The sequence below is a fragment of the Tympanuchus pallidicinctus genome, unplaced genomic scaffold (genome assembly GCF_026119805.1).
Source record: "Tympanuchus pallidicinctus isolate F22 unplaced genomic scaffold, pur_lepc_1.0 scaffold1, whole genome shotgun sequence".
NCBI classification, from domain to species: Eukaryota; Metazoa; Chordata; class Aves; order Galliformes; family Phasianidae; genus Tympanuchus; species Tympanuchus pallidicinctus.
The window spans coordinates 14,140,065-14,167,267 of NW_026294618.1; the positions used below are offsets into that span (position 1 = coordinate 14,140,065).

Here is a 27,203-nt window from a genome sequence, read left to right on the forward strand (position 1 = left end):
TCCATGCTGTCAAATTATGGAGAAGCAAGTGTCTATCCCAAATTCTGCATTTCCCTCCCCTCTGGACTACTCGAGTATGTGCATTAGTTCATTCAGGGATATATATCCCTGGTCTCCCCATTTAACCTACTTATCTTAAACTATCTTATCCTATTTGCCCCAGAATTTCTAAAAAGATCCTACCCAGGGAGACAAGATCATGCTTGTGAAATTTTTGTATGTATTGGTTTAGTTTTGGCAAAGTAAGGAGGTAGTTAAAATGAGACTTATAATGGAAAGCTAGCTGCTAGCATCTCTCTATAATACATGTCTACCTTGCAGGAGAGTTGTGAGGATTAATTAATTTGTGTTTGTTAAGCACTTTGAGATCCTAAGATCAAAGGTTCTATAGAAATGCAAATTGTTATTATAATGATAACTTTTTAATATGAGCTCATATGTTTTGCCTTAGAGGCACAGTCTCACCCTAAGTTGCGTAGTTATACACGTAAATCTTCAAACATTATGATGAAAATGTACCTCTGAGGCCTTGATCCTTCCTTCTGCTCTAATACTTCATGCATGGAGCTCCCTTTCACTTCAGACAGGTCCTGTGCATGGGACAACTGCAACACTGAGTTGCAGACCATTATGAGCCTTCAGGCTTCACAATGAAATAAATGAGTTCTGTCCTCACTCCATAAAGCTGCTGCTGCCGGGAGTTACATCCATCTTGCTAACGAAAGGACTGAGCAAATCACCTCACTCTGTTTCAACACCTCAGCTTCAAACCTCCTGCAATGGCATCCATCTGTCTCACTCACCACCTACACCTGAAACACAGACCAAAGGCAGGACTGTTGGGCTGTGTGTGCCACTTTCCATCATAACACCTCTTCCCCCGTGTTAAAACACTCCTGAATTAAACTGCAATCACAGTCTAAGTTTCAATGGGAAGATGTTGCTTCACGACAATTTGCAGTTAATGACACTGGGAGAGATGTAAAATGTCTCTGTGGGCATTGTGTAGGTGAGGCTACAACTCTTACATGTCCCTGAAGGTGGACTAAAGGTAAGGAGCCAACACACCACCTCCTCAACGTCTTTTACCAATTGACGTGTAGCCTCACAATGCTCCTGCTGTGAGGAAGCCTTTTCAGAAATAAAAGGTCTGATCAGATTCTGCATTATTCCCTTCCTCTGTCGTGGAAACCTTCAGAAGTTCTCATAGCCTGGGAAACTCCTGGCTACAGCATATACTTCCTATTGTCACAGAAGAGAATGAGCATTTGTCAAATTTAACACTTCCTGAATTTATAATCTTCTAAATTTCACCCTTACCTCTCTTTTCCTCCAAACAGTCTGATACAGACTTGATGCATTATCCAATATATCCTCTTTTACACTGCATGTTATCGATTCCCCCTATGAGCAATGAGCTGCATATTCTGGGGCTGTGCTGCAGAACTGGCCATTCCCCCTCACTGGCTGCTACAAGCACCTGGCTGGGCACACAAAGTCAACCTGGGTCCATCAGAATGTACACAATTTACTCAGAAAGCCCATGCCTTACCATGATACACTGCCTATCAAACAGAGGCAGAATCTTTGTGTTATATATATATAGCAAGAACTGGAGCTGAGGCTCATGGCCTGGTCCTCTGGTGGGGGCTGAGCTCATACAGAGGTTGGCAGAGGTACTGCAGTACTGTCTGTTCAATGATGTGTGTGAGTGCTGGATTTTTTTTCATTCCTTTTTGACCTCTAATCTGTAAACATTAAGACTGCAAATGCCTCCAACACAAAATATTTTCTATAATGTCAGAGTTATGTACTTCATTTGCCTGTGGGTGACTCCTTTGGAGCCCACTACCTACCTACCTCAGCAAGGCAACCTGGGAAGCAAAACCGTTGACACCTCTGCAGCTTTACAAGGATTTTGGTGGCTCAACCTCCTTTGGCCTTGCCACTGAGAGGAGCTATTTCAGTTTGCTGCTCCGACTCCAAGCCCAGCCACAGAGCATTTGCAGCAGCCAAAGGTTAAGAAGCTGCATTCAGACACCCGGGAAGTGTGTCACAAAAGGCGGCAAAGTGAATTCTGGAAAGGTTTTCTCTCATGACATTCTTTGAGTGGTGGGGACAATTCACAGCAGGTCTGCACCTTGCACACGTGGAGATGGACAGCGGCGGGGTTGCTGCCATGCAGGGTATAGGACACGTGCAAGTATAAGATAGCAGCTGGTGTGCAATCCCTGTCCTGTCCCTGCACGGCAGCCAGAGCCCTGAGTGGGCAGCAGGTGAGAAGGAGAGAACCAGGGAGGGGAACAGCAGGAAGATGTGGCTCAGCCTCCTGACAACGCATGCTTTTCCAGTGCCCTCTTCTGGAAAGCATCTTTGGCCCATGCAGTGCTTTGCATGAGTCAGATGGAGCCATGTAGGGAGCTGTGGAGGCACCAGGGTCTGCTGCTGGGTCTACAGCCACGTTCAGGCCTGACCAGGACACTGTGACCTGGACGTCCCTCCTGCCCCTGCTGCATGCAGCCCTGACGTGAGGGAGGCTGAAGCGGTGGGTCTGAGCCATGACAGTGGCTGAGGAAGAAGGTCCCAAGTGTGAGAGAGTGGCTGTGGGTGGCAGGTCCCAGCATTAGAGCAGCTGAGAGCAGACCCACATGAGGGTGGCTGCAGAAGATGGGTTCCCACCACAAGAGCAGCAGTGAAATCCCCACCACGAGGATGACTGAGGGCAGCAGGTCCCCACTTTCCCCCAGCAGCTGCTCTCCTGCTGGGGGGATAAAGATAGGCATGCACGATTTGCTTTGCCATGATGCAGAAAAACTGCTCCAGCCTGCGCTGCAGTATTCGTGTCCCGTGCGAGCCAGCGCCCCCTGCGAGCCCGTGCCCCGGAGGCGGCCGCTGCGCAGAGACCTGACGCGCTCAGCGCACCCGCGGTGGGCGGGGCGTTACGGTCGGTGGGCGGGGCGTTAGGGGCAGCAGGCGGGGCGTTGGGTTCAGTGGGCGGGGCCTCCGTGCTCGTGCTCTCCGCTGACGTCACAATAGCGCTGGCGGCGGTCCCTGCCCGGTCCCAGCCGATCGCGGCTGGTTTGAGCTGGTGCGTCGCCATGGCGACGCCGGCTGCCCTATAAATAGAAGCGCCGCGGCGGTGGCGAAGCTTTGTCAGCCGCGGCGCCCGCTCCGCCCGCAGTCCCGCGCGGCTGCTCCGCCGCTCCCCTCCGGCGGCAGGGCGCCTCCCGGCCCGCTCCGCAGCGCTCGGCTCCGAGGAGGCGGGGGCCAGGGCACCCGGAGGGCTCCGACGGCAGCTGCCCGAGGTGAGGAGCGGGGAGCGGGGCGGAAGCCGGCCGGCGCGGAGCCACGTGTCTGCGGGGCCGCTGCCAACGGGCCGGGCGGGAAGCCGGGCGCCGCCGGCGGGCGCGGGGCCTCCCTCCGCCTCCTTCCTCCCGGGGAATCCCCGGCTCGGGGCCGCGTTGGCGGCGTGGCGCCGGCAGGTGCGTGGCGGGCCCTGCGGGGGGCGGGCGGCAGCGCCGGGTTGGCGTGTGCGCGGAACGTGGGGGCATCGGCCGTGCCGGGCGCTGCAGGAGCGAACGTTGTGGGTGGAGGTCGGGAGCCGCGTTTGGCTTCGTTAGAGCTTAGTCTGCGTCGAAGCTCCAGTTCGTCGCGTAAGTGAGAAACGGTCGAGTAACGCGAAGTGGTCCCAGGTAGCAGCAGCTGGGGGGACGTGCGGTTGTCGGAGGTGAGAGGCTTGAAGTCGCTTCTCGGAGCTTAGCGCCTGAAGCTTAAGGCGTGTGTGGGATGGACGGCCCGAGGGATCGCTAGCTGAAAGCAAGGCTGTAAAGGGTATCGTGCTTTTGTAAGCGGCGAGCAGCGGTGCAGCTGAAGGTTACCGGGTAACTTAAAGCCGAGAAAGCCTTGGCTCTCATCTGCGTGACTCGATAAAGTGGGAAAGTGCTGAGGGAAGGCCCGGGGCTGGATGGGGTTACATGAAACCCAATCTTCCCTGTGACTCACTGGCAGCCTTGTGGCCCTGAGGTCTTTAGAAAGCAGCGACACAGATAGATGTGCTTCAGCAGGCTGCCTTTCTGTGTGTGGCTCCACGCTTAGAGTGAGCTGTATAACTTGCCCTGCGCTCGGGTTTTGGGTGGCAGAGGAATGTCCTTTTGCCTTCTCGTTCTGGTTCTCAGGGGCTCCTTGTTCTGATTCTAGTTGGCTCCTTGTTAGCTTTGGAGAGCTGTTGCAGACTTGTGTGAAGTCTGGTTATAAAGTGTTAATTGGAATTACTCACAAGACTCAATTTATGCCCACGGGCTGCAATCACAAACTGCTGTGCTGGTTTGTATCTCCATTCTTGACAGCTCAGGTTTTCTTCTCGTGTAGCTTGAAGGCTGTGCATAGAGCAGGGAAGTCCAAACCACTGATAGAGCCAGATATTCTGTTTCCTTTGAATTAGTGAGAGTTGTTACTGCTCAGAGGTAAGCAGTGTGTTCTGATTATGTCAAAAATAACTTGGAAACTTTCTCCCAGGAGCTGCTGAGTTACTGTAGTGCTTAAGAAAAGTGGTAATTACATTGAAACCAGTACTAGCCATAACATTAACAGTAACTGGTGTGGAAGCAAAGGAAAAGATGAGGGAAACTTCATGGAGTTAAATAGTATCTGCTATTACTAGTTTTGATAGATTCTGTGCATCATTCACTTGCTGAACAGAGGGTAGCTTGCCTTCAATCTGACATGGCTGCTTTATAGAGAGTCTTGTTGGTTCTGATTAAACCTAATGTGTCACCCGTTTAATTAAGGTTGTCAGCAACCACTGTAGGAATCATAGCTATCTATTCTATGACCACCATGTAATGACTGCATGGATTTGAAACAGTGAATGTGAGCTGTATGACTTCAAATGAAATAACATTTGTCTGTGGGCTGTTTATTTTTTTTGTATCAACAGCTTACACTCCAGTCCTTCCACCTAAACTTGGAATGTCAGGAATCATGGGTAGCTTCAGCAAAGAAGAACTTGAATTCACCTTTCTTGATGAGGGCTTTACTGCCAAGGATATCCTTGACCAAAAAATAAATGAAGTGTCATCTTCTGTAAGTATGAGAAGAAAATGACTGCATTTGGTGACACTGCAGGTTTATAAACTAGGGGAAGAAGTTGCCTCTGTGGATTTTCTGCAAGGCAACTCCCTCCTCAAGTGCTGACCAAACTTATTCTGTTATCTGTGGCTTGCAACTTCAATATGTGTGTTTGCTCTAGGATGATAAGGATGCCTTCTATGTTGCTGACCTCGGGGACATAGTAAAGAAGCACTTGCGGTGGCATAAAGCCCTTCCTCGAGTAACCCCCTTCTACGCCGTCAAATGTAACGACAGTGAAGCTGTAGTGAAGACTCTCGCTGCTGTTGGTGCGGGATTTGATTGTGCCAGTAAGGTAAGACCTCGTCTGTGTTCTGATCTGTGGTGCTGGCACATGCTCAGCTGTGAAGTGTTTGTGTACAATTAAGCATAAGCGCGCACTGTCACTTTTGTTCTCATTAATTTGATATATCCTTACTGTAACCTGTTCTCTCTAGACGGAAATACAGCTGGTTCAGAGCGTTGGGGTACCTCCTGAGCGAATAATATATGCAAATCCCTGCAAACAACTGTCTCAAATCAAACATGCTGCTAGCAGCGGTGTACAGATGATGACATTTGATAGTGAAGTAGAACTAATGAAAATTGCAAGGGCCCATCCAAAAGCCAAGTAAGTTATCCTAGCTGTTTCATAATTCCTGCTCGAGTTCTCAAGTTACTGAAACACTTGCTGTTAGTTGCAACTTGTTTGTTTTTTTTTTAAGATATGATGTGAAATTATGAGATAATAAGCCAACTTCAGCCACTGAAATCTAAGCCTGTGTACTGGCACGTTAGGAGGAGGCAGACAGGAAAGCTTGTATGTTTAAGGTTGATCTCATTTTAAAATCTTACCTTCCTGATGATGTCTTATTCTAAAACTTGGTTTCTTCCCTATTTCCAGGTTAGTGCTGCGTATCACAACTGATGACTCCAAAGCAGTTTGTCGTCTCAGTGTTAAATTTGGAGCTACTCTTAAGACAAGCAGGCTGCTTCTGGAGCGTGCAAAAGAGCTGGACCTTGTCATTGTTGGAGTTAGGTGCGTTCCATTTCAAAATGCAGCCACGTGGAATAAGATTTAAGTGATGTAGCTGACAACAGATAAGCATTTGTGTATTGTGACTTATGTTTTATGTGAACTTACTGACTTACCAAAGACCAGCTAATATTTTGTTTCTCTTTCTAGCTTCCATGTTGGAAGTGGATGTACAGACCCAGAGACATTTGTTCAGGCTATTTCCGATGCCCGCTGCGTGTTTGATATGGGAGTAAGTACAGTTCTATTTAACTATTAAACTCCTGTTTAACTGTTGTGGCAAAACTGAATCAATTATAGAACTGTTACAGGGTTAGAAGTTGAAGCTGCTCATTTCATGGTAGCGTTTCTGAGGTCTTGGTGGCTTACTATAGCAGTTCTTCAATAAAATTAGCAGCTCAAACTGAGATGACTATTAAAAGACCCCAGTGAATTAGCCCTGTTCTCAAATCTTAATAGAATGACTTACTGATTTATTTATTTGTTTATAGCTAAAATGATAAACCAAAGGCTTTTCTTAACACTATTCCACTTGATTTCACTTCAGGCTGAACTTGGCTTCAGTATGTATCTGCTTGATATTGGAGGTGGCTTCCCCGGCTCTGAAGACGTCAAGCTTAAATTTGAAGAGGTATAGCTTTGCTAAGAAGTTCTGGGTTGTGGTGTCTTTCTGAATGCTGGACTGTATTAAAACCTAGCTCTTCTGTTGGTATAAAGGCACGCTGATAACAGAACGTCTGGTCAGAAATGGAGTTGAGAAGAAAAGAGGAGCCTGTATTTGGAAAATTAGATTATCTTGCAAGATAGAGCTAAATGAATGCATAAGTATGTGGAGATGCTGAACTTGTATAGCAGGTTTTAATTGCAGACTTGATTCTGACTGGCATAAACTTCTTCCAGTTGATTGTCTACTTCAGGTGTTATGAATTGATGCTGCTTCCACATGAGATAAGAAAACCCTGAACACCCATACGGTCTGAGTGGCTTTGAGCACCAGATCAGTAAGTGATCTGGTTTATAACTAGTGTTAGGAGTGTATGGGTTTTTGTTTGATCAGTTTTCCAGTCTGCTTTCATAGAAATACCTACTTTCAGAAGAAAAGGTGGCTTACTGTTAAGGGGACTTAGTAGGGCAGTGTTGTCAGAACACTTGCCAGTCTAAAGTGATGCTAAATGGTGTTATGTGTTTACACAAGGAGGCATCAAATAAGTCCCGCAGAGTGAATTATCTGCTTGTAATGTGGCCTAATGTTGCCTTGCTTGTTATACCTGTTAATGAAAGCTGACTTTTCCTAGTGTTGTACTGGCTTTATATGAAATATCAAGTGCAAATGATGCTGCGAGTGGGCTCCGTGGCATGAGGCAGTCATGCAGTGGTTGGAGGCAGCTTTATCACTGATAATTTGGCAGCTGTGAAGACAACAGTTTCCAAGATCATAGAATCATAGAATCACAAGGTTGGAAACGACCTATAAGATCATCCAGTTCAACCATCTCCTCATCACCATTGCCACCACAAGCACTAAACCATATCACGCAGCGCGTCATCCAGACGCCTCTTGAACACTGCCAGGGATGATGACAAAGATTTCTGTAGTCTTAAAATCCTGTGAGATGACTTCTCTGGGATGCAGAAAACTGGAGGATGTTGCATTATTATTAGAATGAGAAACAGACCAGGAATTGAAGAGAGTTGACACATGGGGCACTAATGCTGGTTTAATGAGGCTAGGAAGGGTGACTTCGCTGAGACTTAAGTGACCAAACAGCTCATGTTGAAGTTTTTAAGCTGCTTTTGTCTTCCACAAATATAATAAAGCAAAGGCAAATGATACAGTAAGCCACTTCTGTATTCTAATCTGTGTGTTTGAATAGTACATTACTGTGAGCATGGGAGTCATCCCTGACTAAAAAGAGTATCTGGGTAGCTGCTGAAGTAGTAATATTTGCAACTGGTGTTACTTCCTAGATCACAAGTGTAATCAACCCAGCACTGGATAAGTACTTTCCTCTGGATTCTGAAGTAACTATTATTGCAGAGCCAGGAAGATACTATGTTGCATCAGCCTTCACGCTGGCAGTCAATATCATTGCAAAAAAAATTGTAATAAAGGAGCAAACAGGTTCTGATGGTATGTAAATCTGGACTTGGTCTTCCCTCTAGCCTAACTGGACATTTCTTTTCAAGCACTCTCTTACTGGTGTCTCTGCTTCTTCCAGATGAAGATGATGTGAATGACAAAACACTCATGTATTACGTGAATGATGGTGTCTATGGATCGTTCAATTGCATCTTGTATGATCATGCACATGTTAAACCAGTTCTGCAAAAGGTACATTTCACAAGTATTGCACATTGGTAGTTTGGCTGTAGACAAATCCCTCAGAATCACAAAACAGCTGGGTTGGGAGGGACTTCAAGGATCATGAAGCTCCAACCCCCCTGCTACATGCAGGGCCACCAACCTCCCCATTTAATACCAGACCAAGCTGCCCAGGGCCCCATCCAACCTGGTCTTGAACACTCCAGGGACGGGGCATCCACAGCCTCTCTGGGCAGCCTGTTCCAGCACCTCACCACTCTCTCTGTAAAGAACTTTACGTGACATCCAACCTAAATCTCCCCTCCCTCAATTTAAAACCATTTCCCCTTGTCCTGCAGTTATCTACCCTTCCAAAGAGTTGATTCCCCTCCTGTTTGTAGGCTCCCTTTAGGTATTGAAAGGCTGCAATGAGGTCACCCCACAGCCTTCTTTTCTCCAGGCTGAACAAGCCCAGCTCTCTCAGCCTGTCTTCATAGGGGAGCTGCCCTTCTCATAGCAGTCTCTTGTGTTCACTGTTCCCTCTGCATAGCCAGAATCTGATGTTAAGACAGGAGGCGTGCAGTGGAACTTAATTCAGAGCCAAGGGTGCAGAAAGACCTGCAACCGGTTCTTCCTCCTCCTAGAGAAGAGGCAGAGTGCTGTGCATACATCAGTCATGACATTACTCCTGGAAGCTGTTTCAGTTGTCAGACTAATTAGACTCTTCTCCATAGCGGCCTAAACCAGATGACAGCTGCTACTCCTGCAGCATATGGGGACCAACGTGTGATGGCCTGGATCGTATCGTTGAGCGCTGTAACATGCCAGAGTTGCAAGTTGGTGACTGGATCCTGTTTGAAAACATGGGTGCCTATACTGTTGCGGCAGCTTCTACTTTCAATGGATTCCAGAGGCCAACAATACATTATGTGATGTCACGACCAGCATGGTTAGTAACTTAAATATGGTAATAACTTGATCCGCCAAGTGCTCTCATTAGTGAAACTGGTGAAAAGCCTCTCAGCTGTGACTGTGCTGTATCAAACAGTGCCATGGCTGAGCTGCTGCATTGTCTGGAAAAACATATTTTAATGTGAAAAGCGACATCTGTGGTAGTCTTTGCATGTTTTTAGAAAATCATAACATTACCAATTAATTTTTTGCTCTGGTGTATTTGTCTCTAGAAGCACTTTTAAAGAGAGAATGCTACAAGTCCATTCACTAACCTGGGTTTCTAGCTTGTCTTTCAGTCTTGCACAACACAGGGTAGTTACAGATTCTTTACAGTTAGCTTCTCTGGCCAGTGATCAGAGACAAATCAATCACCGTTTTGATATTATGCTATCTTGTAAATGGAAAGCCTAGTGAAAGTGAATCCTGACTGTAAGGGACAGGAATGTGGAGGAACAGTTCTTAACTGTGCAGCTTCACAGTATGTTCTGTTTGAGAGCTGTTTGTGGGCGTAAATTGAGCTCTGGACTGTTGCTTGCTGCAGTCTGTTGGATCTCCACAGGAAACCCTAAAATAGAGGAGGAAAGCAAGGTCACTTAAGTACCAGAATACTGCAAAACTGCATCTTTAAACAACAGTTAAAAGTAATCTGGATGTTTTTATCTGCAAAGCAGGTTAATGGACTTACACAAAAACCCACTTTTATAGAAGAGGAAGTCCTTATCTCTACTGAAGTTTGCCTATTAAAATGGTAGAAAGTATTTGGGCAGCAGTATTAGCATGTTTGGCTACGATCAGGTGGTTCACAGAATCACAGAATCACCCGGGTTGGAAGGGACCTCAAGGATCATGTAGTTCCAACCCCCCTGCCTAGCAGGGCCACCAAACATACACATTCAGATCAGGTTGCCCAGGACCCCGTCCAACCTGGCCTTGAACACGTCCAAGGACGGGGCATCCACAACCTCCCTGGGCAGCCCGTTCCAGGGCCTAACCACTCTCCTTGTGAAGAACTTCCCCCTAACATCCATCCTAAATCTTCCCTCCCTCAACTTGGATCCATTTCCCCTAGTCCTGCTGTTGTCAGCCCTTTTGAAGAGTTTACTCCCCTCCTGGGTGTAGGTTCCCTTCAGGTATTGATAGGCTGCAATGAGGTCACCCCGCAGCCTTCTCTTCTCCAGGCTGAACAAGCCCAACTCCCTCAGCCTGTCCTCATAGTGGAGGTGCTCCAGCCCCCTGATCATCTCAGTCACAGAGGTCATCTCAGTCGCGTTAGGTTCTGAGATTTACTGTAAACTCTTAAATCTGGGAGAGTTCTAGCTGTAAAAGAGGCTTCCTTCATTCTCTTATTAGCCTTGCCTTCCTATAAACAAAGTTTGCACTGTTGTTTGGCTTTTCCCTCCCCCACCTTTAGTGACACCTGCAGTCAAGTGAAGCATTGCTGTGTCATCTAAAGCCTTAGGCTTCCCATTAGACTTCAGACTTGTCTGAAACTTAAAATGACTCTGTGGAATTGTTAACTTCTTCATTATAGACTTCAGTTAAGATAGTAATATTTGAGCTGAGCCATACTGTCCAAGGCTACAGTTCTTTTCACCCCTTCTTAGAGGTTTTTTTTTTTTCTTTTTTTTTGGGGGGGGGCAAGAAAATTCTTCTAGCATATGCTAACCCTTATCTGAGGGAGATATAATTAGTGAGGTTGTGCTGCATGTCTTTTCAGCACAGACAAAAGCTTTTGTGATATGTGCTCTACATGTTTAAGTGTACAGCTGTATTTATAGCTCTAGCTGCAGAATGTGTAGGGGATGATCTATGTCTGAGTGCATATCATGTGGGCAACCATGCAGTAACACAACTTTACTTTGCATGCAGTGTAAGATAAGCAGTCAAAAACTATTAGCTGAAGTTCTTTTGTACTGAGCTTGTTTTGGTACAGTATCTGAGGATGAAGGGAGTTGTGGTTCTCCTTTGCCAACTCCCTTACATTCCTGCTGTTAACCTCACTTGAAATTCAAGGCATCTGAGAATGTGATGCTGTGGGAAAGGAAGAATGAAATTCATTCTGGAATGACTTCTAAGTCATGAAACCTGTATGGTGCATGGTATAAAAATGTAGGTCCTGATATCTGTATCTGCAGATATAGAGATCCTACTTGGAAACAGTGAAACAGCTTAGTACTGGCACTTACACTGAAGACTGCAGATGACATGTGCAGACTCTATTCTGCTTTGCTATTTTGCTCTAGTACTAATGTCTGGATTATAAACCATCAATTTAAGGTTCTGGTAGCTACATAGTAGTAACTAAACTATTTCATCTGTCTGTTCCAGGATGTTGTAGTGAAATACTCTTTTGACCGTTGCTGTTTTTCTTTCTAGGCAACTAATGCAACAGATAAAGGAGCAGGAGTTCCTAGCTGAAGTGGAGGAGCAGGATGTTGCTAGTCTGCCCCTCTCCTGTGCCTGTGAAAGTGGAATTGAGTATCCAGCAACTTGTGCTTCAGCTAGTATTAATGTATAAATAATAAATACTTAGAAACTAACTGCAAGTTTAGTCATTGAATTTAGGGCATTTGGGGGACCATTAACTTAATTCTTGCTAGAATTTTTAAGTGTTTTTTAAAAGTTTAGGTTTGGCATAAACGCAACAAAAAATGACTAGGAGATGGGTCACATTTATCTGTGTTCCTATGGAAACTATTTGAATATTGTTTTATATGGATTTTTATTCACTTTTCATGTATGCTACTAAAGTCTGACCCTCACCTGTCAAACAAGTATTTGTAGCTTGTGTACGGCAGAATGGGCTAAGCTTAGTGTTCTGTGACCTACCTGTTTTAAAATAAAAGTATATTGAAATAACTGGTCCTGTGCTGGTTGATCTGTAGCAAATTCACCTCTCCTGGAGAGCTGTTACAAACTACATGAGCCATTTCTTCAACCCTTTACCATTAAACAACTTGTCAGAACTTTTTCTAGTCACAAGCCCTGACAACTGTAGTAGTGAAGTTCCATGGGGGTTGCATGTCTTTCTACATGGCTAACATTGCACTGTGTAAGCCAAATGTGCAAGTTTTTTTTTATACTAGTCTACAATTCCTGTAAGCTTCTGACTAAGCATATCTGCTTATTAATGAAGATATAGCACAGGTTCTGTGGCTGCATTTGACAAGTTGCTTGTTACAGAAGGTACGTATAGAAGGGTTGAAGTAAGTAAGGAGAAAAGAGGCTGAAACTTAGGTGGGGCTGACTATAGAGCAAGGCAGTACCTGACCCATGTCAAATGGCTGAGTGATTCTATGTCTCATCTATCATAGAAGCATAGAATGGGTTGAAAAGGTCCACAACCTAGTTCATTTAGTTCCAGATAATCTAGTTTCAACCCTCCTGCTATGTGCAGGTTCGCCAACCACCAGACCAGGCTGCCCAGAGCCACATCCAGCCTGGCCTTGAATGCCTCCAGGGATGGGGCATCCACAACCTCCTTGGGCAACCTGTTCCAGTGTGTCACCACCCTGTAAGTGAAAAACTTCCTCCCAGTATCTAACCTGAACCTCCCCATCTCAGTTTAAAACCATTCCCCCTTGTCCTATCACTGCCATCCTCACAAACAGCCGTTCTCCCTCCTGTTTATACGCTCCCTTCAAGTACTGGAAGGCCACAATGAGGTCTCCCCAGAGCCTTCTCTTCTCCAAGCTGAACAAGCCCAGTTCCCTCAACCTTTCCTCACAGGAGAGGTGCTCCAGCCCTCTGATCATCTTAGTGGCCCTCCCCTGCACCCCTTAGAAGATCTCCACATCCTTCTTGCATTGGGGGCCCCAGGCCTGGATGCAGAACTGCAGATGAGACACGGCCTATTATGCATGTGATACCATTACAGCTTTTACTTAATCTTATGGAAATATTGAACTAAAGTTTTTAGAGTAAATGTAATAACTAAGTAAACCATAGGAGCTAACGCAAGGAATGCTTACTGGGGTAGATCATTCCGACCTCCAGCTGACCTGGTGCTCGTTTATTGCCACTTGGGCCAAAATAGCAAAGTATTTCTAACGTGCTACAGGTCCCAGCTCTGTTCAGTTTGCCTGACGGTCTTGAGCTGCAGGCATACCTTAGTAAGCCTCTGTACCGTGGAGGGAAAGAAGTAAGTTGATCTTCCAAATTAGCTTAAATTTAAGAGGTCATCCAAGGGCTTGCACTGCTGCTAAAGCAGCTGCGTAAAACAATGTTTAATCTTCACCCTCTGCTTTTAGTGGAGCCTCAGCTCTCCCACAGCTGAATGAGCTGGATAAACAGAGGCAATGATTCCACATTCCTCATTCTCCTGAAGCAGCAAGTGCTTATTTTTAGTTACTTCATTCCTAGCTTCAAACTTGTGACTGAAATAGTGCTTGCATTTATTCTCCTGTATGCAGTAACTGTCTGTTGGCTGCTGGACCACCTTGCTGCAAACTGCAGCAACGTGCACATGGTGAGTGATAGCTTACATCTCATGTCAAACTCCTTGCAGCCAAACTAGGGGTTTGCTTATAGCTTCTATGGATTAATAGGAACTTGATGATTCTTAATATGAAAGCAAAAGTAACAAACATAAAGCAAAACTTTGTAGTGCGACAATTTCACAACTAAATGCTGCTCTGTGACAACTGTGTTTGACCTGTGAAGAAGAAAATTAGCAGGAATACAGAAGTACTGCTGGAAGAGCCTGCAGGTGTCTGAAGGAGACATGGGCAAGCCTGTCTGTGTGGGGATGGTTGGGCCAGAAGGGAGCACAGCTGTTGCGAGACCCTGGGTGGTTACATCTGCACAGCAACTGGTGCCAAGATCTGCTCTGCCCTGATGGGCAGCCACTGCCATCCAGCTTCCTCTGCTCCCTGCCAGGGAAGGCCATTCCCAGTAGGTAGCATCAGCACAGTAGGGTGTGGGAGCTAAGAAGGAAGCTGCCTGAGAGGAATTTGGCAGGCTGCCCTTAGTTCCTTGAGCTGCAGCTAACTCAATTTGCTGTTTCAGCTCTTCCAGTGCCTTCTGTCTCAAAATTCCATGTGGTTCTCTCAGCTGGAGGCCAGGACCATGGCAACGTGATGAGCTTTATGATGGACTCAGAAGCGTTCCCCAGAGGAGATACAGCTGACATCAGCTCTTCTTCACCATCTTTCTTTACAGCAGGTACTTCATAGCCTCAGCTCATGCTCCATAAGATGTGTCTGACGAGAACACCTAGCACTTTAAGGGAGCAGCCAGCCTTCCTGTACAACTTTCATGTGAAAACCAGCTAGCTGATGGCTAGCACTGGTAGGAGTACCGTGTAGCACAGCAATGATCTAATAAAGTAGCAAACGGTTATGGTTTATTTTGCTTTCCCTTCCCCAAGACTTATGCCATCAAAGCTTTTGCTCAGTTTTGCCCCATTAATTGATCAAGAGAGTAGCCTGTGTTTTCCAGCTCTCTTCTAGCTCATCATGCTCTGTACAGTGCTATCACACCGTGAACACGTAGGCTTTGCTGGCACACGTGCAGACTGGTACTGCTGCTCAGATGGTCACTGCTCATTGGTGACAGTGCCTGTCTCTTGGGATCACTAAAGGAAAAAATATTCATACCACAGCGGAATACAAAGATCCCCCCAGGATGAATCCAGAATCATTTGAGTTGGAAAGGACATTTGAAGGTTATCTAGTCAACTCCCCTGCAATGAACAAGGATGCCCACAGCTCCATCAAGTGTTCAGAACCCCCTCCAGTCTGACCTCGAATGTCTCCAGGGATGGGGCATCCACCACCTCTCCGGGCAACCTGTGTCAGTGCCTCACGACCTTTGTTGCAAAAAACTTCTTCCTTATATCCAATCTAAATCTGTTCTCTTTTAGTTTGAAGCCATTTCCCCTTATCCTATCACAGCAGATCCTGCTAAAGCATCTGTCCCTTTCTCACAGCCCCCCTTCAGATATTGTAAGGCCGCTCTCAGGTCTCTCCAGAATCTTCTCCAGACTGAACAGCCCCAGCTCTCTCAGCCTGTCTTTACAGGGGAGGTGTTCCATCCCTTGGATCATTTTTGTGGCCCACCTCTAGATGCACATGTCCATGTCTTTCCTGTACTGCAGACTCCACATCTGGATGCAGTACTCCAGGTGAGATCTCACCAGTGCAGAGTAGAGTGGCAGGATCACTTCCCTCAACCTGCTAGTCACACATCTTTTGAAGCAGTCCAGAGTACAGTTGGCTTTCTGGGCTGTGAGGGCACATTGCTGGCTCATGTCCAGCGTGCCATCCATCATTACCCCCAGGTCTTTTTTTAGCAGGGCTGCTCTCAATCCTTGATAATGATGGTTGCTTTAACCCAGGTGCAAGACCTTGCATTTGGATTTGTTGAACCTCATGAGGTTCACCTGGGCCCACTGCTCAGCCTGCCTAGCTCCCTTTGGATGGCATCCCATCCCTCAGGCATGTCAGCTGCACCTCACAGCTTGGTGACATCTGCAAACTTGCTGAGGGTGCACTTGATCCCACAGTCAGTGACATTAATGAAGATGTTACAGAGAACCAGTCCCAGCACTGACCCCCATCCAGGCATATTGACCACCACTCTCTGGATGCAATCCTGCAGCCAGTTCCTCATCTATCCAACGGTCCACCCATCAAATCTACATCTCTCCAATTTAGAGAGTAGGATATGATGTGAGGGACCATGTCAAAGGCCTTACTGAAGCTCAGATATATTACATAATTGGCTCTTTCCTTGTCCACTGGTGCAATTATGCCATCGGAAAAGGGCACCAGGTTGGTCAGGGAACCTATGAGGGCATGACTTCTCATCACCTCATTCCTCTCTGAGTGGTGAAGCCACTTGGGATGTGAAACAAATTCAGACTCCTTCCATAAACCCACCTTTAACTATAGATGGCTTGTGCTGGAAGTGAACTGACATTCTGTGGTGCAAATGGGGTTTCATATTAAAAAATAGAAGTGAGAAATTGATCCTCTAAAACTGCACCCCTCATCCTGGCAGCTGGAAAAGTGGGAGCCCACCAGTGAGGGTGGGGAGCGCTTTATCCCTCTATGGTTGGCATAGGCCTCAAGTGACCTGATCTTGTGCTTGATTGATTTGGTGGGTGGCCTCCCTACCTGCAGCAGGGAGTGGAACTGGATGATCTTTGAGGTCCTTCCTGACCCAAGCCGTTCTATGATTCTGAGATTCTGAAAGCATTGCGTGAAGATCTCAAATGAATGTTATGTGATTGTCAAGAAGAAAAAGGACATCAATAACTGCAATTGAAATTGTATTTAATTTTCTCTTGAAATAAGCACTGATCGGTACCAGAAGAGTAACTCACTGTACAGGAGCAACTCGGGTGTTTCCAGACATTGCTGTATTTGCACTCTGAAGGCAGTGGGTGTCTCCCTGGCTCTGCTTTGGCTTCTGTACCAGAATTACAAATATCTTCCATTCACATTCCTCCTTAGCTACCTAAATCACTGCGTTTGACTCTACTGAAAATGAACTGAGCCTGGGGGGGGAGAAGGGGAGAAGAGGAGAGGGGTTGCTGGGGGGATGGCTGTAGGGCAGGGGGGTGGCTGCAGGGGGACGGATGGCTGCGGGGGGATGGATGGCTGCAGGGGGCAGTAGCCGCTCGCAGTCCCAGCGCGCAGGCGGCGTTCGCTGCCCTTCGCTGCACTGCTGAGTCCGTCTCTGAGACGCCCTCCAAACGGTGGCCGCAGAGTGAACACCTGGGCCCGATCGGAGATCCGTGTGGCTGAGAACTGAGGCTTGTCTACTCCCGGTACCACAGGGATGAACGGCGAGAGGCTGTTTATGGCTCAAGGTTATACGGATTGTAGGACTGTAGGGGTATACAGGAAAGATGGGGAGGGGTCTTTATCAGGAAGGTAATAAGATAAAGGGAATGGCTTTAGGCTAAAGGAGGGAAGACTAAAATTAGAAGTTAGGAGGAAGTTCTTTATTCAAAGGGAGGTGAGGCCCTGGCACAGCTGCCCAGAGAGCAGCAGATGCCCCATCCCTGCAGGTGCTCAAGGCTGGATTGGGTGGATCCTGGGCAGCCTGAGCTGGTGGGGAGCAGCCAGTCCATGGCAGGAGGTGGGTTTGGGTCCCTTCCAACCCAAACCCTTCTGTGACCCTATGACATTCCCATTGCTCAGTCACAGCACTGAGAAGCCCTCCTGCAGCACTTTGCCCCAGACAGGTCCATTCCAATAGTAACCCCTATCTCACTGTCTCTCCCTCTGCCCCTTTTCAGCTGGTTTATGGCTGCATTACTGCAAAGCCTGCTCACAGGTTTACGATGCATCATTCCCATTTGTAACAACCCATTCTATATTTTCCCAAATGTATCACTTTTATCCCAGGATCTGCAATGTCTGCACATCACTGTAGCTTCTATTTCTTGTTTTCTGGTTCCAACCTCAGGCTGACTGCTGTGGCATTCCTGTGCTTCCCTGCAGTAATTTAAAAAATACAATAATCTGGGATCCTGTTTGCCAAAGGCTGCTATAAGCATGAGGTTACACTCTCATCTTTCTGCTCTTTTAGTACACTCGAGTGAATACCTCCAGGTTCCAGCAGTTTGCTGCTGTTCCCTTTAATGGGCAGCTGTAAACCTTTCCTGTGGCATTTTGAGTTGGCACTGCTGTGCAGATGTTCTCTGCCACGTATGGTGGGGGTGGTGCAGCGCAATAAGCAGTGGGCACAAACAGAAGCACAGGAGGTTCCCTCTGGGCACCAGGAGCACTTCTGTGCAGTGTGGGTGACAGCACAGCCTGACCAGAGATGCTGGGGTCTCCTCCTTTAAGCTCTCCAGATGCCAGTGGATGTGGTGCTGGGCACCCTGCTGCCAGAGGTCTGTCTAACCTGCTGTGTTCTTGCTCTGCCCATCTACAGCCCTTCCACCACTGCAGCGGAACAGAGAGCACCTCAGGGAGGTAAATCTGTTCAGATGAAAAGATCCTGGCAGGGGAGTAGTGCTCTGTTGGACTGCTTAGCCCTGTAGGGACAATGGCAGTGGGACTGGTGTCAGCCGATGGCACTGCAGAGAGGTGGCTCTGAGATCAGCCCACGTCCCTCAGCAGCACCAGAGCTGCCTGCTTGCAAATATCAATAATTCAGAAGGGAAGCAACAGAGGAATAACTGTAGCCGTGCAACACTGACATCTGAATTGGCTGAGTTTATTTTATTTTCTCCAAGGAAAGAGTACACAGTGTTTGTGTTTTGTTTCTGGTTATTAATGGCACATGGCAGCTGTGCTGTGCCCACCTTTCCCCGAGGAGCGAGCTGCCACCACTGTGCCTGCTTGCCAGCTCTGGAGGGAAGCCATGAATTACTCTGAAAGGGGACCAGGGAAGTGCTGGAAAGAAGGAAGAGGAGGAGTGGGACTGCAAGGGTTCTGCTGTCTTCTGCAACGCACACCCATCCCAGGAGCTGGGGCAGAAGAGGGATGAGCCAGATCCCAAGGAACCACCAGAATCTGGTGGAACATCTGTGCAGGATGCCTAGTACAAGAAGGAATGGCCTGAAATTGCACCAGGGGAGGTTCAGGCTGGATATTAGAAAACATTTCTTCTCCTAAAGAGTGGCGAGGCACTGGCACAGGCTGCCCAGGCAGGTGGTGGAGTCACTGTCCCTGGAGGTATTCAAGAGAAGGGTAGATATGGCACTGAGGGACAAGGGGCTGATGGTTGGACTAGGTGATCTTAGAGTCTTTTCCAATCCTGATGATTCTATGATTCTCTGTCATGTGCATGTTCACTGCAATGCACCATGGCCTACCACTAATGCCCAGCGTCAGGCTGCTGTGGGCCAGATCGCAGTGTAAAGCCAAGGAAGGCGCTGAAATGCCTCACTGAGGGGTGCAGGAAAGGTTACCAAATGTGCCTGGGAGGATGGTGCTGCAGCCCTCAGCACTGGGGACCAAGCAGAGAAGACACCAAAGATATCCCAGGTTGGACCAGGGGAGGTTTAACTTAGGTACTGGGAAAAGTTTCTTCATGGAGAGATGGTTGAGCATAGGAAGGGGCTGCACAAGGTGTCGTGTGGCTCCATCCAGGGAGGTGTTCAGAAGATGCGTGGCAGTGGCACTGAGGGACATAACCCTTCAGAAGCATGGCAGGTCCCAGCCCAGCACATCCTCTGCTCCCACAGCTGCTGCTGAGCCTCAAGCAGGCAGGCACTAACTTCATTTAGAAGGCAATGACACAACATGGAATGAGTGTAACAGGAGCTGCAATTCATACAGAGAAGTCTGAGCTGACAAAGTAATTAGCTGGAGCTTTCAGAATGCTGGATATCTCCATGATGAAAGAATAATTACATGGCTTAATACAGCCAGGTAAAAATGGACCTGTGGTTTTGTGGGTTGTTTTTTTTTTTTTTGTTCCAAAATCCACTTTTACTAAGTTAGGTGATTTTTTACTAAACATGTAATTTGCAAAAATACTCACTTAAATTGCTGGAAAAGTTGAAGTTTTGAAGTTTCCCACTAAGCCCTTGGACACTATTTAAGAAGCAGAATGCAGAGCCCTCCCCAGCTGGCACTGTCTTGAAGCTGATGAGCAGCATGGCTCCATCCATCCACTGGGATCACCGGGGTTGTTCAGCCTGGGAAAGAAAAGACTCCTGGGAGACTGCGTTGCAGCCTTAAAGGGACCTTATAAACAAGATGGAGACTTTTTGCATGGTATGATAGTGACAGGACAGAGAGAAGTGGTTTTAAACTAAAAAGGGAATTTAGGTTGGATGTTAGGAGGAAACTCTACCAGGGGCGTGGTGAGGAGAAAACAAGCCTGGAAAAGTATCAAACCTGGGACTGGTTTGGGTTCTGGTGAGAACAGTTGGGGTTTTGTCAAACAGTGGCTGAAACTTGCTATTCACCAAAGGCAGAAGTAGAAATCAGATGAGGAGGGATGGCAGGAACATACAAAAGAAGGGCCGCTTACAGAAGTAGTCAAATGATGGGAGAAGACTTGATGTATGTCTGAAAGCTACACCAAGCTCGCTCTTCCATCCTCAGTATATAAAGAAAGGGACATTGTGCAGTGCTTGAATAAAAACATGCCTGGCTCATGTTAAGACCCCGCAGAGCAGCCATGATCTCAGTCTTCGGTCCCCTTGGAGGCACCATGTTCCTGTGTTTTCCCAATATTTTTGTGGTTTTTTTTCCCCCTTGGATTACCCAGGAAATGCAGACTCCTGATCGGCTTTACTTTCATAGAATTGTAGAGTCATTGAGGTTGGAAGAGACCGCTCAGATCATCAAGTCCAACCCAGCCCACCCCCACCATGCCCACCACGTCCCTCAGTGCCACATCCCCACAGCTCTTCAGCACCTCTGGGCACGGTGACCCCACCACATCCACCAGCCTTTTACTTGGGTAAAAAGAAGACGGGAATGGACAAGAAAAGTAGTCTTTTATTTCAATGAATATTTCTTGGCATTAGGCAGATATTAAATAACACTGGAATGCACGAGACTATTAACGTATCGACAGCAAGGGGAGAGGTGCAGCGAGGTGGAGGACAGCGGTGCGACTCACGTCACCTCAGGTCACTCGAAGCCACTTGACGCAGCGACCACCAGAACGTAGGACTTCACTGAGAAATACAAAATGAGGATTTGCTCCTTTCGGGCCTCCCGTTAATACAGTAACGCCGGAACGATCGACAGTAAAAATGAACAAATATTTGCATTCGGGAATTAAACAGAGTGAAATTACCCACAAACTGCTACTCATGCATTTCTTTTGGAACAGCAATTTGCTAATGCATAAATACCACAAAAAAAAAAACAAAAACAAAACCAACAATCATCTCCAAGATCGGAATAAATCACGGACAACTAGAAGAAACAAAGCTGGAGTCTATTTTATGCCTTAAATAGATGACCTACATATTTAAAATTTTACTTCACCATATATATATAATTTATATATATATTAAAAGAAAGTAAAGACCATTAGATAAGTGCAAGCAATTTTCCTCAAAAAGAAAACTGGAACCATGCCCAGGAAAGCTGCTTTTTTGTTTTTTGTTTTGTTTTTTACTATTTTTTTTCTTTGTTTTTGATTTTTAATTTGAGCTTTCTACTCTGTTCAGTCCACATGTTTTTTCTCACATAGTCACTTCTGAAGCGAAATAAGTTACCTGCCACCTGCTACGTTGGGCCAAAGTCCTACCTAGCGTCCTCCCAAGCCTATGGGGCATCCCCTTCCCTGCTGCTGAAGTGAACGGGACACCCCAGCAGAGATTCAGCTCTTTGCATCTGCATGTAAACACCTTTCAGTTACCCTTAGGCGTGCAGAGTGAATCAAAACATTACGGGAAAGCAGAAATGGAGCTGCCGAAGGAGAGCTGCACTGGTGTTAGTGAGGGGCGAGGGCTGTTTCACTCGGACACACACAATCTGGCAATGGTATCTTATCCACTAACTGTTGAGGAATGATTGAGAAGGCATCCATTTGCGAGCAAAGCTTGTAAGACAAGCTGAGATTCTCCTTGCAAACTGTCCGCTCTCATCAGAATTGGCTCGCGCTGCTGGGGTCGCACTGTAACAACCGCACGATGGAGGGATCGCTCTTGGCACCTTTGATGAACTCCTCCAGGGACAGCTTGCCTTCAAAGGAGGAAATGTAAAACAGAAAAGAAGTCATTCATCGCCGCCGCTCTCTGCAGCTTAATAAAAGCCCTCTTCTCACAAGCAGTGCACATATATCTAATCTATCGCAAATGCATCTAGGGGAATTTAGCGTGATGCACGGCAGCCAAATCCTGCTCAAGCCCTTAAGCCTGGATGCATCTTCTGCAAAACAATCCTGCATAAAAACTGTCATTTCTTACTTAAAAAAGCGCTGCCAAAAGAAACATCAACCGTTCTAATGTCATCAGCAGTTTGCATGGAGCTGAGCTACACAAATAACGCAAACACAGGGCTCGGTACTGACTATGGTTGTGCTTTGAATATGATGTTCCTATTGCTAAGATGCTTTAACCCTGATGCCCCACATCTCTGCTTTGCACAGTCGGGGGTGAGCAGCGCAGCCCTGCTCTCTCCGTAGCCCCTCACCTCCCTCCCACTCCCCCAGGGCTTTTCCATTTGAGACACTGAGGCATGAGCCATTCACAAAGGACACCCATTTCATGGCCCAAGCTGCCCTCAGGCACTGTGCTTCTGGCTGCTGCCATAGGCCACAAGGCACAGACGCACAGTGCTGGTGTCACCAGCTGGGAGCACTGGTTCCCTTCAGGACGCTCTCAGTCCACAGCAGGAATGGGGAAAGGTCTCCATTTGGGTGCAGCACCCAAGCCAGGTGAAACAACGCAAGAGACTAAGAAGCCATGGCATGCTTCCATCCTAGCTTCAGGCTAAAATCACCCAAAAAAGGGTTTTCTAAAGTTTTTGCCGGTCTGAAAAAGAACACTCATGACTATAAGGAAGTTTATAAGTGTTTCCCTTTCCTTGCAATACTTTAAAGCAAAGAGCAAAGGAGAAGTTGCCAACAATGTTCTTGCTGAAGTCAAGGGTTAAACACAGCAGGACTGGGAATGTGCCCTGGGGCTGTGGCAGCAGACACCAAAACCCGGCCTTAAAATGCTCTGAAATAAAAAATAGCCTTTCTAGACATAAAACCACATTGTTATAGGTCTCCTCAACACTAGAACTAAACCCTCACTCCCACCAAGCATCTCTCCCTTGGGCAGGATGAAGGGGATCGTACCGTCATTGTTTGTGTCCATCTGTCTGAAGATCTTGTCTGTTCGCTTCTCTGGAGTGGATTCATCTTCTGGCATTTTCATTACTGATGAAACCATTTTGTAGATGGCCTGCATATTAAAAAAATAAAAAGCTTTAGGAAAAACATGACCCGAGCTGCAAAGCTTCAGGACTGAGAAAAATAATTTAAGCCTGCAGCAATAAAAAGACAGCTGACCCCAGAAGGCAGATGAGGGACTTTATAAACCAAAACAAACAGGAATTTCTGACTGCAGCTTCTTTTTATTTTTCTTTCCTGTCTTCATTCGCACTTCAAAGAAGCGCCCACGCCACTGGGTGAGGTTAAGAGAAAATCAGGGTTGAGATAAATGTACAAGGAGGTCTGAGTCAGGATAGAGGAGTGAAGTGCCAGTGTGAGAATCTGCCTTCTGCAAGGGGCTGAGGGAGGCTGCTGCTCGTTCACATTCATTTTCAGACTTACAGGAAGGCGCATAAAGGTGGACCTCTTTACCCCGTTGAAACGCACTGGGGACACCAAGTGTGATGCTTGTTTGGATGCAGTTAGGGGCTGAACCACAGGGTCGCAGGGTGGTTGGGTGGGCAGGACTTCTGGGTCCATCTGCTCCCACCCCTGCTCATTCAGGGACACCCAGAGCAGGGCGCCCAGCACTGTGGCTCTGTGATGGGACTCAGTAGGTCAGGTGGGTGGTTGAACTCGATGGTCTTGAAATCAGATAATCTGATTATTTTATTCTAAGTGGTTTCTAAGTGGTTTCTGAGTATCAATCAAGGAGGAGGCTCCATCACCTCTCTGGGCAACCAGCTGCAGTGCTTGGCCACCCGCACAGCAAGAAGTGCTCCCTGATGTTCAGAAGTACCTTCTCGTGCTTCAGGATGCTGAGCTTCCCACCATCAGGGTGGATGCCACTGACCTGGGACTCAGCCTTCAGGGGATGAGAATATGATATGGTCTTCTAATTTTGAGCTCGTGTTGACTCAGATTTGAAGTTTCAGAGCCCATGGTGTTGAACTTGAGGTCAATTAGGAGAGCAAAATTTGCATTTAGGTCTTTCTGACCCCATCAAAACCCCACTGAGGAATCTCTAGGGAGCGCTGCAAGACTTTGGCTGCAGGCCCGTTGCATAGAGCTGCATTCATCTCTCGGGACCTTTGCTCATTTGCACCTCAGAGGTCCCACCATGGCCCCAAGCCACCCCTTGAGAATTATCATGGGTCCCAGCACCACACACCATCTCCAGCCTCAAGTCTAGAAGTCACAGCAATAAACATAAAGCCGGAGGCAGTGGCTCACCTGCACTATTTCCAGCATTTCACCGCGGCTGATGTACCCGTTGCCATCCAGGTCGTACATGCTGAAGGCCCACTTGAGCTTCTGCTCCAGCTTGCCCCGCGAGGTGACGCTCAGCGCGATGATGAATTCCCTGAAGTCGATGGTCCCGTCGCCGTTGGTGTCGAAGGTGCGGAACACGTGCTCAGCGAACTTCGATGCGTCGCCGTAAGGGAAAAAATTGGCGTAGATTTTTTTGAACTCCTCCACAGTCAAATGGCCTGTTGGGCAATCTTTTAGGAAGCCCTTGTACCACTCCTGCAGCTCATGGTCCGTGAACTCGGTGTTCTCGCGCAGGTCCTGCAGCACTTCAGGGCGCAGCTTGCTGTTCTGCTTCCCCATCCTTGCCCAGAGCCTGGCTCAAATGCTGCCAATGAGAGAGCATCTGTGTTATCTCTGTGATATGCTAACACTCCCCTAGAGTAGTTTGCGATGCCCAGGTCCAATTCCTGACCTCCACCCCTCCAAAACTGCTGATCCACTGCAATGACTGAGCTGGAACTGGTATAGAGACAGCAATGGGAGTGAAGGAGCCCAAATAGAGGATGCTGAGGCCCTGGCACTGCTGCCCAGAGAGCTGTGGGTGCCTCATCTCTGCAGGGTGGGATGGACCCTGAGCAGCCTGAGCTGGTGGGGGGCAGCCAAGCCATGGCAGGGATTGGGTAGGTAGGCTGTTCTGTTCAACTCCTTCTGTAAGCTCAGTATTCCCTACCACAGGCAAAAAGTTGTTAACCACCTTCTGTTCTGTCAAAAAGTGTAACAGTGCACAATAACCAAAGCAGCGTGCCATTGCCCTGCTTTGCATCCCCATCACGCTTATCCAGAGCCAAAAGAACAAACGCTGAGCAGCAAGGCATGCAGACACCAACACCACAAAATATACCAGGGCTGAGCAATTCCCAGAGGTAAACATCCCAGTGATGCATAAGAACGTGCAAAAATGTTACAGGTCAGCAAAAAAAATAAAGGGCTGTGCAGCAGAGAGCTGAATTTAACCTGATTTTATTTGCATTCCACTTATTTTGTGTGTTGTCTCAGCAAAGTACAAAATGCACATTGTGCCCTGTGGCTGAATGCTTGGAGACAGAACCCAGCTCAATGCAGCAAGCTCTGCTATCACCAGCACAACTCTTCACCATAAAAGCTGTGTTTCAGGCATGAAACTCTACTTCTGCCCACCGCATGGCAGCTTTCTGCAGGTCTCTGCATGGCTCTGCTTGCTGGAACTTGATGGCCGAAGGACGCTTGGAAATGTTTAGTGCCATTACTTTCCTTTTCCCTTACAAAGGGAGGTCCCTCAACAGCAGGAGCTTAGTTGTTGGAGTCAACACTTCTGATAGCAGTAAGATGTACTCTATTCTTTGGATGGATGCTCATTTAATCGCAGCCTCAAAAGCTTTATATCCCCATCATCCTTGCGTTCATCAAATTACAGGTTGTTTCAACCCTTCCTCCTCTTCTGGATTTTATGTCAGAAAAGTAATGTGCAGCGATCTAAACACAACCCTTTTCTGCATACGAGCTTTCTGAAAGGCTTCATAATGTGCTCAACCCAAATGTAACCCTGCTGCTGTTATAACCAATTTGTGAAGAATAATTAAACAACCGATGTTAGCATTAATTTTTTAAAGCACATCTCAAAGCCACCTTCGCCGTGCATTGTGTTTCAGGTAGCTCCTCCAAAATGCGATGCCTAAATACCTCATTAATCATGGTAGGAGCCCCCTGCTGCTGGCACCCCACTGACATTTCATTCGATTGCTTTCAGCAGATCACTCGTTGGCCAATTTAGCTGCGAGAGCACTTGGAGGATAGCTGCTAATGGATATTGCAGGGAGGGGGCTCGGGATGCTCAGGTCAGTGCTGTGATGAGGGCTGCGGGTAGTTGGGATGTTTGCACGTTGTTGTTCTTTTTAAGAGCCTGTGCTATCTGAATCCCTTGCCTCAGGGCCGGCTGTACACACTGACATGGGTGGGAGAGGGCGCTGCTTACACCAGGACCAGGCTGGCTTTTTCACTGCATTGTCTTTGACCTGAGCTCCTGAAGGGAGGTTCCCATGGCATCAGTTAAGACTGCAAGAAGAATGGCACCTTAGAGAGGCACTTCCTTGTGCAAAACTCCTTGAGTATGGATATAGCATTAATAAAAGGGGGAAAAGACCTGAAATGCCTGAATGTGAGACAGCAGCGATTTTTAGCAGAGAAAGTGCACAGTGCACACAATAAATACTCTATATTACCTCAGCCGCATGCTTTGCAGGGGGAAAACTGGCACCACTTGTCTCACAGAACAGAACTGAGATTCACAATGGTCCCAAACCTGCAGCATGGTGCCCCTGGGGCTAAGGGAGCCTGAAGCCAAGGAGCAGCGTAGGGCAGGCAGCCAGTGCTGTTCCACTGCTCTGAAGTGAGCTAAAATGCAAGAAAGGCTCCCACGGGGGTGGAAGACTTTCTATTAAAACAGCCAAAGCATCGGATCTGTCACTGGTGCCCTGGGGTGCACAAGAGGAGACAAAAGAATTAGCCCACAGGGATACTGTGAGCATTTTGTTAAGAGAGGCTCTGCTTGGAAATGTTATTTTACAGCAGTGGTGACAAAGACTGGCACAGGTTCCAAAGAGGCTGTGGGGTCTCCTCCTTGGAGGTCTCCAAAAGACCTGGCTGTGGTGCTGGGCACCCTTCTCTGAACTATGTCTCTGCACTATGATGGGAGGTCAGATGAGGTGATGTCCAGAGGTCCTCACC

General features: G+C 47.3%; 2 protein-coding genes across 5 annotated transcripts in view; one reads left to right on the forward strand and one right to left on the reverse strand.

The window, feature by feature from the left end:
• Positions 1-3,145: 3,145 nt before the first annotated feature.
• Positions 3,146-12,257, forward strand: ODC1 (ornithine decarboxylase 1). 3 transcript variants are annotated; one of them, XM_052685144.1, is made up of 11 exons: positions 3,146-3,305; positions 4,937-5,082; positions 5,249-5,422; positions 5,565-5,737; positions 6,011-6,145; positions 6,293-6,374; positions 6,690-6,773; positions 8,111-8,273; positions 8,362-8,474; positions 9,179-9,393; positions 11,775-12,257. In XM_052685144.1, exons 2-11 carry the CDS (start codon positions 4,969-4,971, stop codon positions 11,914-11,916), a joined length of 1,395 nt encoding a protein of 464 aa, XP_052541104.1. In that variant the 5' UTR covers positions 3,146-3,305; positions 4,937-4,968; the 3' UTR covers positions 11,917-12,257. The 3 variants fall into 3 exon arrangements, with proteins under 3 accessions (XP_052541104.1, XP_052541113.1, XP_052541119.1); XM_052685153.1 differs by lacking the exon at positions 3,146-3,305 and adding an exon at positions 3,363-3,482; XM_052685159.1 differs by lacking the exon at positions 3,146-3,305 and adding an exon at positions 3,564-3,653.
• Positions 12,258-20,792: 8,535 nt separating this feature from the next.
• HPCAL1 (hippocalcin like 1) overlaps positions 20,793-27,203 on the reverse strand; it is a 52,080-nt gene continuing 45,669 nt past the window's right edge. For both annotated transcript variants that reach the window (XM_052679734.1, XM_052679724.1), the window contains exons 3-5: positions 24,423-24,825; positions 23,115-23,220; positions 20,793-22,012 (exon numbers count right to left, since the gene is read on the reverse strand). In XM_052679734.1, the coding sequence (XP_052535694.1) occupies positions 21,915-22,012; positions 23,115-23,220; positions 24,423-24,800 (582 nt within the window). In that variant the 5' untranslated portion in view covers positions 24,801-24,825 and the 3' untranslated portion in view covers positions 20,793-21,914. The remainder of the gene's footprint in view (positions 22,013-23,114; positions 23,221-24,422; positions 24,826-27,203) is intronic.

Bases quoted from the DNA above. Each gene is read 5' to 3' on its own strand.
- ODC1 (XM_052685144.1), top strand. From the start codon at position 4,969: ATGTCAGGAATCATGGGTAGCTTCAGCAAAGAAGAACTTGAATTCACC. The intron at 6,146-6,292 runs GTGCGTTCCATT...TTCTCTTTCTAG, and splicing joins CTTGTCATTGTTGGAGTTAG to CTTCCATGTTGGAAGTGGAT. The intron at 8,274-8,361 runs GTATGTAAATCT...TGCTTCTTCCAG, and splicing joins GGAGCAAACAGGTTCTGATG to ATGAAGATGATGTGAATGAC.